Source organism: Platalea leucorodia (assembly GCF_965183815.1).
Source record: "Platalea leucorodia genome assembly, chromosome: 15".
NCBI lineage: Eukaryota > Metazoa > Chordata > Aves > Pelecaniformes > Threskiornithidae > Platalea > Platalea leucorodia.
The window spans coordinates 5,334,443-5,347,074 of record NC_138837.1 but is presented as its reverse complement, the minus strand read 5'-3'; the positions used below and the strand labels follow the sequence as shown (position 1 = coordinate 5,347,074).

The 12,632-nt window shown below is 48.2% G+C and overlaps 1 protein-coding gene across 1 annotated transcript in view; it reads left to right on the top strand.

Moving 5' to 3' along the window:
• The window catches only part of CFAP77 (cilia and flagella associated protein 77), a gene marked incomplete at both ends in the record, with an annotated part of 60,880 nt that overhangs the window by 30,720 nt on the left and 17,528 nt on the right, over positions 1-12,632 (top strand). The window contains 2 exons of the mRNA XM_082327868.1: positions 5,204-5,303; positions 5,833-6,058. Coding sequence (XP_082183994.1) covers positions 5,204-5,303; positions 5,833-6,058 — 326 coding nt within the window. The remainder of the gene's footprint in view (positions 1-5,203; positions 5,304-5,832; positions 6,059-12,632) is intronic.

Genomic DNA, 12,632 nt, shown 5'->3' with positions numbered 1-12,632 from the left:
GATCCCTGAGCTTTACCATTCCTGACTCCGAGGGCAACAGTTTGCCCAGCCATCACCCTTTTCTCTAGAAGACTCACACCACTGTGGGACACTGTAATAATTTGGCCTCCCACTCCGAACACATCAGAGTACCTGAACGGTCCGCTTCTCTCCCCAATCCGAACTCCATGCCCTTTGCTGTCCTGCATGGGCACATTAGTTCCCTGCCTCAGTTTCCCCACTATTACAGCAGGATTAATGTTCAGTGGCATGTTTTGAAGCTTAATAAATCAAGGCCAGATTTCACAGTCCTTCATCAAGCAAAACTTCCTTTGACTTTGATCTTTAATGTTTATGAAAAGCTTCGAAGACAAGTGCCAACTTGTTATTAATAATCTTCTTGGGAGTGGAAGTTACAAGCAGTTAGCGGCAGGCAGCCCAGCAGCCACCAGCCCCTGCTAGGATTTCTTCTGCACTAACAAATCCAGATTTTCAGGTGTGTTTTTCTAACAACATTCTTGTTTTCCCAACCATTTTTTGTGGGAGAGGGCAAGTAAGTTTTTCCCTCCACCTTTAAAAAAAAAAAAATCTGATCAAATTTGCCTTTCTCAAAACACTGAACATTCCCTTTCTCATCTACCTAAACCTGATGTTGAGTTACTGTCCCCCAGAGGCTTTCAGTAGCTCAGTTCTGATGTATCCCTGCACTTTGTAGCTCACTGCCTTCTTAGAGTGTAATCAAACATCAAGCTAAGTAGCAAATAAATCTCCCGATCTCATAAGCTGCACAGCAAGATCATGTAAATGCAAATGAAGGGCTTGATTTCAAGCTGTCGCGGGGGGAAGGAGGGAAAAATGCTGGGCCTTGTCACCGCAATCACTTCACTCTGCAAGTGCAGTAAATCTGCAATAATAATAGTAATGGCAGCGTGACGGGAGGCTTTACTGTACAAGGGGGTGTAATGAAACGGGGAACAGAAGGTAGGGAAGGAAGCGGGGCCTGGCGGGCTGAAAACGCACCGGCGCGGGGTGTGCAGGGGTCTGCAGGGCAGAGCCATCGAGGAGGGGACAGAGCAGCCCCGGCTGAGTCGGAGCAGAGAGGATTCATGGATTTGCCCAGCGTCCCCTCCCAGTGAAGGGCTGCCCTAGATGCAGGGATTAAAAATCCATGCCTCCACCTCTCACTGTACCTCTCCGCACAGACACGTCTCCTACCCCTCTCGCGCTCTCAGTCATCTTTAGAAAATTGACGCAATGTGTGCCAATGGGCCATAAATACCAGGGCATGAAACACAAATAAGTCTTGCAACAAAACCTGGAATCCTTAAAGGTTTTGTACTTCCTTACAGCTTTGCAATGCACCCACCACTTGCAAACAGACCCATTTCCGAGCCTTCCTTCACAGCAAACATTTTCCAACACCACTAGACACTCAAATACAAATCCAGGGCTCAAACCTGGGGCTGCACAAATTGGAAACTACCTGGCAAAGGCCAGGGAGCTCGATACAGCCAACACCGCTCGCTCTTCAGTTGACGAGGGTATCCCCGTTGATCAAACACCCCCACCACTGCGGTGCGGCCAGGCTGAGCGTGACACCCTCCAAACCCAGGACAGACACACCTGGTTCAACAATCAAAATTATCGTGTCCAAGGGGAAAGGAGGCATTAGGCGAGTCCTTAAAGACAGTTTGAGAGGCAAACAAAGCCTCAGCACACGTCTCTCGCAGCCCTGGGAGGAGGTGATGATCTCTGCAGGATGCTCTGGGAATGCTTCAGGAAAAAGTCTAGAGTTGTCTTTTCCGAACAGGCTGGATAAACAGTATTTAAGATGCCAGATTTTCCTCACTGAGGTCGTAAAGGGAGAAAACTTGCAGAAGGTACCCAGAGAAAATTAGGACCGCCTGGGATGCAGAGAGAGATGGTTTTAATTAGAGCCAAGAGGTGGGAAATAAGGCAGAGAAATGACATCTTAATGAGGTTTAATGAAGTTGTCTGCTGATGGGCACAGCTGTCAGACAGATCTGTATTCCAGCCAAGCAGCTTTGTGACAGGCTAAACCTGAACACGGGAAACGGTGCTGGAGCTGGGGAAGAAAAAAGGCCCTTCTGCATCAACTTCGGCTCGCTCTCCCCACAGCTTTACGGCACAGCACACCTACAACGCCCCAGGACAAACAAATGAAACCAGCCCATGAGGCTGCAACGACGTTTTGCTAATTTATGAATGAGAAAGGCTGTAATCTTGGATTACACTGAGCAAGATTCATTCCTGCTACCTCCTTCCCATTCTTTGCTTTTGTGGGTAAAAGACATTGGCAGGCAACCAAAGCCCTCTGAGTCCGTTGATTTTCTTCAGGCACAGATTCTCTCCATGTTCAACATATTGAACCAGATTTTTTTTTAATTAATTATCCAGCACCTTCAGCTTTATTCAGTGCAAAGTGACTGTAAAATGCCACCTGATCATAAAAGGAAAGAGCACGCGCTCATTTTGCGATGGAGTAAACACCCAACTGTGTTAAACTTCAGGTGCTCTGCAAAAGAACATCTTTAAATCCCATAATTTCTTCCATTCTACAGAGTTCTGCATTCAAAAGTCTGGAAGCAGCTTTGCCACAGGTTACAAGCCTCTCTCCTCTCCTGCAGTTTCTCAGCGATTTTCTCCCATCTGCCACACCTTCGCCGTCATAGCGGATTTCTGACCTCACTTAGCTGATCCAGTATCAGAACACGATCCCTGGAAAAAGCCTTTTCTCATGCACCTGAAGAATGCTACACCATTTCTCTTGTATATCAGCGACAACTAATCTAAAAATAGCTAGCGTACAAATGCCTGTAAATACGGGAGAAATAGATCAGCAATGAAAGCTACTTTATCATCCCTGGCACCGGTTTATACGTTTTGCGCAATCTCCCTAACTCGCCCACAGCATGCACATATGGTTTAGCGCTGCCATGTGATATTTCAGTTGTGGTAGCGCTAAAAGCCCACTCACTCCCACCGTGCTCAGTGCTGGACACATCTGCAAGGGACAGTCCCGTCCTCTGCTAGAGGTTCACAGGAGGCAGCTGGAGGAAAGCAGCCACGTTATGCACAGGTTGTATCAGGTACCTGAATCGATTGCTTTCAAAAAGCTAATTACTAAGGTCTGTCTGCAACAAAGGATGCATAGCATCCTAGCACAGGGCAAGGAGCCTGATGGGGTTTTCAAGTCCATCAAAGGATCTTAGCAAGCCCAGAAAATTCATTTTCTGGTGAACTTGTGCTCCTGAGAGTCACAAGGATACCATACCTGCTTTATAGCATCACAAGTGCATGGATTTAATGAGACCAAGATGAAGAACCTCCCTCCCAGACCTGGGAAGCAAGATCCTGGATTTACCTGAAAGCATCACTGTACGGGCTTGCAGGCGCAGAGGATTTCATCCCTATGATCGCAAGCTGGCAAAGCTGACAGCCAGTTTGCCAAGATCTGCAAAGGAGCAGACCTTTGCTCTTGTGACCTGTTGTCACAGCACGGACAAGTCACTCAAGCAAGCGGGCACGATCTCACCCCTGGACATGCTGGTGAGGAGCCCGGTGCCACAGCCACTACGTGCTTTGAAGTTTTTGTGTAGCTGCACGTACAGACAGAAGCTGAGAAACTCCAAACTGAATGCACAAAAAAATGGCTCCAGGCAAAAAAGTTTGAGGAATTATGAGCAAATTCTAGAGACCTGAAGACAGAGCCCTCTGCAAAGGTGCCTGTTTTGGGCAGGGGTTATTAACCCTCGCTCTCCAGGCAAAACTGGCTCAGTGAGAGCTTTGCCTGAGCTAAGGGTGATGCAGGACAGCTCAAGCTGCTCCGCAGCACCTTGGCGAGTACCCTTTAGCAGCACATTGGAAAGGGGCCACCAGGTTGGCAGTGTACAGGAGAGCCATGGCTGCTCCAAGGCCCCGGCCAGGGTTTGCACAGTGCTGGCTGGGAGCAGAACATAAATTTGGGTTTGGATGATGTTCCTATACAAGCAGCTCTGGTATCAGCATCACTTATCGACCGCTGTACAGCCTCAACCTGCCACAGTGGCAAGTTGGAGGTGGTTTGTTTTCAGTCCCACTCTTTTCACTCAGTCCCTGCAGAAAGGGCTGCATTTGATTCAGCATCTCCTGATCGAGAGCGCGTTCACTCTGGAGTGTAATAATGGTCATCTCAATGTTAATATTCAATGATTCACCCGTGCGAAACACTAGAGTAGGATTTCAGCACTTTCATTCTCCCAATAAGACCTGCCAACACCTACAACCCCCCCATCTTCCCCAACACCCTTCCCATAGAAAATAACCTATCCAAAGCACCCACGCCATGCCTCGGGGCTCCAGGAACTTGTTGCCTGACCCTGCTCCAGCTTCCCTAGCGGGAGCGCACAGACCCAGGCTGCCAGGCTCTCACCCCTTCCCTCCTCCACCGCCTCCCTTTCAAGCGGCAATAAGGTTTCAAGACACACACATCCTGCAGTGCCTTCACCATGGAGATGGGAGGGTAGAGACAAAGGGGTGAAGGGAGGTCAGTTAATCCCACAGACACCACCAGGCTGGGACACACATGGGCTGGGGAAGAGTTCATTCTAAAACTAAATAGAAATGAGGTTATTGAGCTCAAGTTCTCTTCTGTGCTATAAACCACAGGCTCTGCTCCCCCTTCTTCACCCCTCTTATCCTCCCCCTGCAACATGCCTTGCGTCTTGATTATTCCCAGGCAGAAGTGGTGACGTGATTGTGCTTGGGGAAGTTTGTGCCAGTTTTCTAGGAGGGTGCACAACTTGGAAACGAAATAACTCAAAGGAAAGTTAAGATTAGCTGCAGAGTCTCCCCAGCAGACACCACGGCTGGGCATCCCAACCAAAGGAGAAATTAGCCAAACAAGGAGACTTCAAGTCCATATATATTGAGTCTGGATCCCTATTTCCAGCAAGGCTAGGTTGCTTTATAACTCGGGTAAAAACTTGTGTGAAATTCAGCATCCCTTAGGCTTCAGCTCTGGTGAAGCCTCACAGCTGTGAGTTCTCCTTTTGCGCTGTCACACTCGCTTGTGTCCGGACAGCAGGATTCAAACCCGTGCCAAGTGGAACCAGAGCCACTCCTGGTACCCGTGACCATGTTCTGTTACAAATTTTTATTTTCAGAGGTTTTAACTTGTCAGGAAAGGTCTTTACACTTCTCCTTTATCTTCACTCTTCCGCAGGCAGAACTGGGGAAGCCCCAGAGGAACTGCTACACCCTGCCAGGCTTTGATTTTTCATACGGGCTGTACATCCACAGGACAGATGGAGGAGTCCCTGAAGGTAAGACACCACCACTAAAACACAGTCCTAATGCTATAGGAGGGACTCTCCTCTCCTTCCCAGTGCTCTTCAATACTTCCCATCAAGCTGGAGGTGAAGAACTCCCTACTTTCATTAATATCACCCAAATTGCATGGTGACCAGTGAGGTTTCTCTGTCACCTTGGAAACTTTTCTAGGATCACACAGAGCCCAAGCAGAGAGGGGTACGGTGCCTGCAAAGGGTGATACATAACTTGAGAGCTCCTACTTTGTGCTCTCAGGGACAATTCCCCTGTGAAATCGGATTTGCTGAGCAAGCCAGGGTGGAGGGTGAGAAACCATCCAGTTCAGATGGGAGATGTCCCCACATAAAATGCAGTGGGATAGGATACGAAGTTCACTCCACAGTGAAACCATGGCAAAATGCATGCAAGCCACACAAGGCCCCTGTGCGTGGTGCACAAACATCAGCCTGCCTTCCCAAATAGGAGTTACCCGAGGTGTCTGATCTTTTTCTCTTTGCCTCTCATGTTTCTTTCCATCTCCAGCAATAGGCCACTGGAACACTGTAAAGCCCAGGACTGCTTTAGTTCAGAAGATGCCCCGAGACTTCATCACCATGAACCGTGGTGCTCTGAAGGCCGGTTACACCACAGCCCATGAATTTAATTTGTACTACAAGGCCAAGGACATTCGGCGCAAAGATGATGAATACAACCGCTTCAAATATCCTCCTAAAATGCCTGCAGACTTGACTTATGGCATCACAACACGGTAAGGGGGAAGGCTTGGGGCCCTTCTCAGAATGAGATTATCCCTTCCTACCCTCACATCTGCATCTCCCCCACGTCTCAGCTAGCGGAGTCCCCAAAACAGAAGTCCCCTGAATCTGGCCATGCTGCAACTGAGTCACAGCATCACTTCCATGTCTGATTGCGCCTGTGTGTCAGACAATCAACTACCTAAATGTAATCTACATGCCACTACACATCCCCGTTTCACCTCTGGCACTAAGGGCTTAGAACCTCTTAAAAATATGTTCAATGCCAATCCTTTAACTTCAAGGAACATGAAGAGTTGTAAGCCAGAATAATGGCTTCCCGGGGTCAGAAAACCAGAGCCACAGCACTTCTGCCTGTTTTCACTGGTTGAAATACTCTGGTGCAGTTGAGGATCAGTTCAAGTTCTTCATTCTGCTCTCTCCCACTTGTTAGTTCATCTCCCTGCATCGGGCAGAAACTAGTAGTACAGCAGGATGGAGGCAAAGAAGATTTTCACTGCGCTCTTCTGCTTTCTTGGCCTCCCTCCCAAGGGCTGGAGAGGGGCTGGTACCTGCTGCTCCCTCAGCAACCCCTCTAGAAGGGCGTAAGCCCACCCGTTCACCCCCCGCAATACAGCAGGGTGTTTAAGGCTTCACACCGAGTGAGGTCTTTTGCATTGCAGCATCTTCCAAAAGCTTTTTATAAAGCATCCAGCATACGCGAGCCCTGCCTGACGTTCAAACAGGTGCAGCATTTAGAAGTGACCCATTTAACGTCCCCCTCGCGTACCAGCTCCCAACTGCCTGCTGTGCTGATTTCTCACGGGGAACTGTGCAACAGGGAGTCCGCAGGGGAGACCATCGCTTAGACTTGCTTAGACTGACTTCTAGGTCCTTCTTGCTTAGACTGCACCTTGCTCAGGCTGACTTCTAGGTCCTTCTGCTGCCTGTCCTCCACAGGAGCACGAGGGAGGCTGGAGGGCAGAGCCGTCCAGAAGAGCCAGCGCAAGTCCAACACAAAGTGCTCAAAGCCTCTGAAAGGGGCTCCGAAGCAGCCCTGCTGCTGCTGGGGCACGGAGGGTTTTCTTGCTCTGTGCAGGTCTGGACCAGACATTAGCTTTCATTTTAAGAGCTGGATAATAATCACTACCAGAAAAATAACAGCTACAAATTCTAGAGAAAAGACATGATGAACGGCACTGTGTATTTTACATGATAGTAAATGGGCTTTGCATATGCAAATTGAATGGATTTTAAAATGGTATTTAATGACAATTTTCGTAGCAGACATTAACATTAATTGCATCAAAATGAAAATGTAGCATTAGCTTGCTGTTAGCTGCAAATGCCCCAGCTATAAAGCTTTATCTTTATCAGTATCAGCCCTCACCGATGTGACAGGGCTGCTCTGCAAATTGCAGGCAAAAGGGCTTTTATGTTGCAAAAGTATCCCCCAATGTAGACAAAAATCAACATCAATTTTGCTTTATTTCTTCATAAACGGAGGTTAAATGGCTGCCTGTAAGAAGTCTAGGCACGTTTCAAAAGTTTTAAGGAAAATCTGCAGACCCCACAACAGCAGAAGTAGTGGGAAAGGGCTTTTAATTTAAAGTTGTTATTGTACAACTTGCCTGCTCCTTAATAGCTACCTTTTATTCAGACTGATTGTATTTATCCCTTTACTTTAAAAGCATGTTATAGACAAAATCAAATTACTGGGATTACCAAGGAGTTGTTAGAGCCATTTCGGTAAAAGTGGGAATTTAACACACTTTTCCATGACTGGCAAGTTAAAGATACCAGCTTTGGTGAGCACTCCCAAGCCTGTCCCCAGTCAGAGCTGACCCAGGCCAGCGAGACCTGCCCTGTTAAAAACTACTTGGTTGTCAATGGATTTAAGTTGCTTCTGCTTTCGGACTCTAAGCCCTGTACGACTGCGTTCTTAGTGCTGCTAATCGGGAAGGCAGCCACAACTAAGACACATGCTTGTCTGGGGGCAGAAGAGAACGGCGGCATACGGTCTTTTTCCATGACTCCAAGCACTTGCTTATCTTTAGAAATGTCCGCTTTGATAAACAGCTCAGGTGCAGTGAAGTTCTGCAACAAGAACAGAGCCTGCATGTCATCCCCTAGCCCAAGGCACGGCACAGACAGTACAGATAAGGTGGCCAGAGAGCAAAGGTGCCTTCCCATCGCCCTGAAAGTTGCTGCAGCCAGCCTGTCTGATGATGGCAATGCTCTGGGACAATCCCCAGAGCGCCAATGCAAACCCTCCCCGTCTGCACCCCCAGCCCTGTTGCAGCCCCTTCTGCGCAGCTGGAATTGCCGGTAGTGCCAGCACGCAGCCTCGGGGCTGGGCTGCCTCCCCGGGAACAGCAGCACCGGGGGTTATCAGCCCAAACAACTCGGCGGCTGTCACAGGAACGTGTTTGTGGTCTTGCAGCTGTCAGTGGGTAACGTGCAGGGGGCTTCCCAAGCCCTGGCAACGTATCCAGCCCCTCCTCAGGCCCTGGGCTGCGCTGCTGAAGGCTTCCGTCTCCTAAAGACACCAAGGTCAGGAGTTCTCCCCAGGCTCACGAGTACGAGCTCTCCTGGATCATCCCGAATAGAAATGAACACAAATGCTGTGGTTGCTATTAGTGCCTTATTAATCACGCCCTGGCCCTGCTGCTCCCTCTAGCACAGCAGATCGCTTATGCCTCTGCTTTCCGCTCCTGGTGGATGTGTGCTGCATGGAACATTTCACAAGGCAGCATCAGACACTGGAGTGAGCTTTCTGAAGCTTTGAGGCCTCTTTCCTTTCCTGGGATATTTACCTTCAAAGGTCACCCATACCCTTCTATTAATTCCCCATGGGCATCTTCCAGGGGAGAGAAGCAGCTCTGCTTTTTTGCTGATTCCCCCCCGTTCTCTCCCTCCCTTTTCCCAGAGAAATGTTTGCTATGAGTCATGTGGCCAGCTTTGTTGCAAGAGTCATAAAAAGGACATTTTTCATCTCTCCTTTTTCCTGCTCTCGCTCCCTTCTCTCTCTCAGTATCAGACAGAGATTTATTCCCTCCCTGATGCCTGTGGCATTCAGAGCTGGGAGGGGTCAGGGGAGGCACTGATGGGACAATAATAGATAATACAGTGGTTCCCCAGGGTCTTGTCCAGCTCCGTAGCCGATCCATCAGCAGGCAGTGCTCATGCCAAGGTCAGCGGTAACGAGGATGTGGTAGGGTCCCAGCCTCCCCCATGGGGCATCCTCCAGTCAGGCTCCCCCGATTCACGGTCCGGCTTCTGATCTCTACAAGAGCCGCCTTGTGCAAGCCACGATTTGCAAAAAAAGCACGTGTCCACAGAGCGCAGGCGCTGGGGTAACGACCACGTTACAGTGCACGCACACTCAGCTTCACCTGCCCCAGCCCTCAGCCCCACCACAAACAGGTCTGCAGGTTTTCTGTCAAGGAAAATGCCCATCATTAGCAATACCTCTCCCCCAGGAGCTAAACCCATCTCATCCACGTGCTCTGTACATGACACATTACATAGCCATAAGGTGGGTGCAGATTAGGGTTGCTGTCCTCCTGGACCCAAGTCCTAGGTCCTTTAATTTAAAATAATCCCACAACGCAGTGCTACTAGGAGGTGTATTCAGCCCCCATACTCTGTGTAATGACCTTGTTTTACAAGGGGGAGGATGCAGGGCACTGAGTGGGCTGGGTTTTGATCGTACTAGAGATCTAAAGAAGACCTCCAGGATCTTCACTGGTGTCAATACAGCTTGGTATTCAAGGTGCATTTGGAAACCCCAATAGATGTCCAGACCCACATTTATCCTCCTAACCACCTTTTCTGATTGAAGTTCACTGTGCACTGAAATTAGCAGACCTTAAACGGTCATTTTTGGAACTAGAACTATGCACAAAGATATGGATGCTGTCTACAGCTAGATTTTACATTATATTGATTTGCACAAGGTCACACAAGGAGTTTGAAGACAAAACACCCCAGCACACAGTTGGTACCCCAAGCACAAGTTTTCTCCCCAGGAGCTAGCAGTGCAGAGTGCATCCCCAGCAGGAACACACTGTCCAGCATTTCCAGGACTGCTTTTAGAGAAAAGCTTTCTTTTGCCTCTTAGTAGTGCAAGTTTCCTAATTCTACATACTATGTCCCAGAACATATTCCTGGACACAAGGACTGCACAGACGTGCCATTCTCTGCCATCCTACACCTGTACCTCCTTCAAACCCTGCATGGCCATAACGCTGCCTCCGACGTGCTGCCATCCACTTGGCAGTTGGCCTGTAGGTTGGGCTGACCTTGGGTGTGCTGGCAGGATTTCCCTGGCACTCTGTCATCCCCATGTCTCCTGCCAGGTCCCCCCTACCGTCTGCCTTCACTTCAACCATCCCTTTCCTGAATTTTGCATCCCATTTTCCTTCTAACTTCATCTCCTCCTAACATTCCACCTCCCATTCTCTAAAACTGGTCTTAATCCTTTGGCAGCTGCTTTCACCATGTTCCTGCAGCAAACTCACCTCTCTAAAGCATTTGGTCACTGCAATCTCTCCTCTTCAAATTGTTACAATTGGCCAAGGGCATCAGTTATCCAGTACCTCCTCTTTTCTTTGTACCATTTGCAACTGTCCTAATGCTCTGTTGACAATCGTCTCGCTGGCCTTTAGCGGCTCAGCTGTTGCCTTGGCTATCCCTGCAGCTTCCTGGCTCAACCAACTCCTCTGTCCTTAGCTTTCACCTTCCCCAAGAAGGGAGGTTTCAATGCTCATGCTTCTGCTTTACAAGTGGCCTTTCCACCCAAAGTGTCCGTGATGTTTGCACACAGCCAGAACAAAGTTTAGAAAGCTGCCCAAAAGCTGCTTAGATATCTCCAGCAGCTCTTTGGCACAGAGAGTGCACTGGTAGGTTCATTTTTGAAAGACTTAAAGAACATTTCAAGTCATTAATATACGGCCCTGGAAAAAAGCTAATCTAGCTATAGACCAGCTGCAAAAATATGTCAAAGAAACAATACTGAAGAGCAGAGGGTGTTCCTGGAAAGAACCCACCAGGAAAAGCTGGACAGGCAAGAAAGATGAATATTGGAGCAAGCCCACATCTGATCCACGATCGTTGGAAGCCAAACGAATAAAGAGTGTAAAACCACAAAAATCCAAAAGATTGAGGCAAACAAAAGTTTTAGGAAAAAAAAATATCTGAGCACTGACAAAACAAATTATAAAAATGTAACATAGTGACTGGAACCACTGTCAGGCTGAAGGCACCAGAAAAATGCAACCAAGTTAAAAAATATAGGACTCTCATCAGTTCAGATAATTGCATATCCTATCCAGTTCCACAGCGGAAGGCACTTTGTGTCTCTGCCACCGTTCTCACGTTGCTAAGATAAGAATTTCTATTTCAAGAATCATTTTCTTCTACTGGAGACATTCCAGGCTGGCTATGTGCTCGCGTCGCCGTGTGTATATTAGCTACCGCAGAGCTCCCAGCCGCATCCGCCTGGATCGTGCTGCCTTGCGCCCAGGCGGCTGCAGCACCTGGTTGGGCAGAAAGGCCTGTTACCCTTCAAAAAATCCTGAGTGCCCCGTGAAGATACTGGTTCTCCTTCAGTGTAGTTACTGACTGCAGTTGTAACAGTTTCCAACTAGTTCAGGCTCCCGGATTAAGAGAAAATAAACAGCCAAGTCATGGTTTGGCATAAGGTTCAGGTCCTGCACATCAGCCGCAGAGCTGGGAAAAAAAGATCTAAAGAATAGAGATTTAGATCCCTTATTACCAATTGCATTACACTGAATAGGAAAGTAATTTACTCTGTCACACAGACTGGCTGTTGTCCGTGGGTTTATCTCCATTGATTACGGCTGGCTGAAAAATTTCTACCATAACTTTTACCATCTAAAACTACTTCTTGCCACAAGTGGACTTTGTCCCTTGCAGACTGTTGCTTTTGCAGTCTGTGCAATGAAAACCTGGATCGGGGGAAATAGCCACAGAATCCTTTTTGTGAAACAAAGCTTTTCAGCCCTCACTGACATCTTTTCCTTTCAAACAAAGTAATGTTCCCACCCAGCCGGAGAGATTCAAGCATGAGACGGAGGTCAAGGGGAAGACCTTGCTCTTTGATTTGTTTTTCTCAGTGTTGCGGGGGTTTCTCTTGGTTTTTTACTCATCAGGATGTTTTGCATTTGTTGATGGCTGCAGACTGAGCACTGTTCACTCTCAGCCATGGATCGAGACCTCCAGGCAGAATAGCTCTGCCCCATAATCACATCCCACCCGAGTTTCTCACAGGATAACAGCAGATTTCCAGTCAGCAGACAAATGTGTTGAAGACAAATCTAAATAATCTTCACTTAAGTCAGCCAAAGGGCATCTCCAACCCAAAAAAATCAATGCTAATGCACAAATTTCAGCTTGTGAAGCCAAGTATTTAATGGGTAAGAGCTGGCTTGGTATCTTCACTGCAAGACACGTGTTTCCATGTGTGCATTTAGGACCGTTCCAAGTATACATCTCACTCTGGGCCTGGGAGGGAATAGTAAAGCAAATTGGTGCTCTTGTAACCATGTATACTCCTAAGTACAG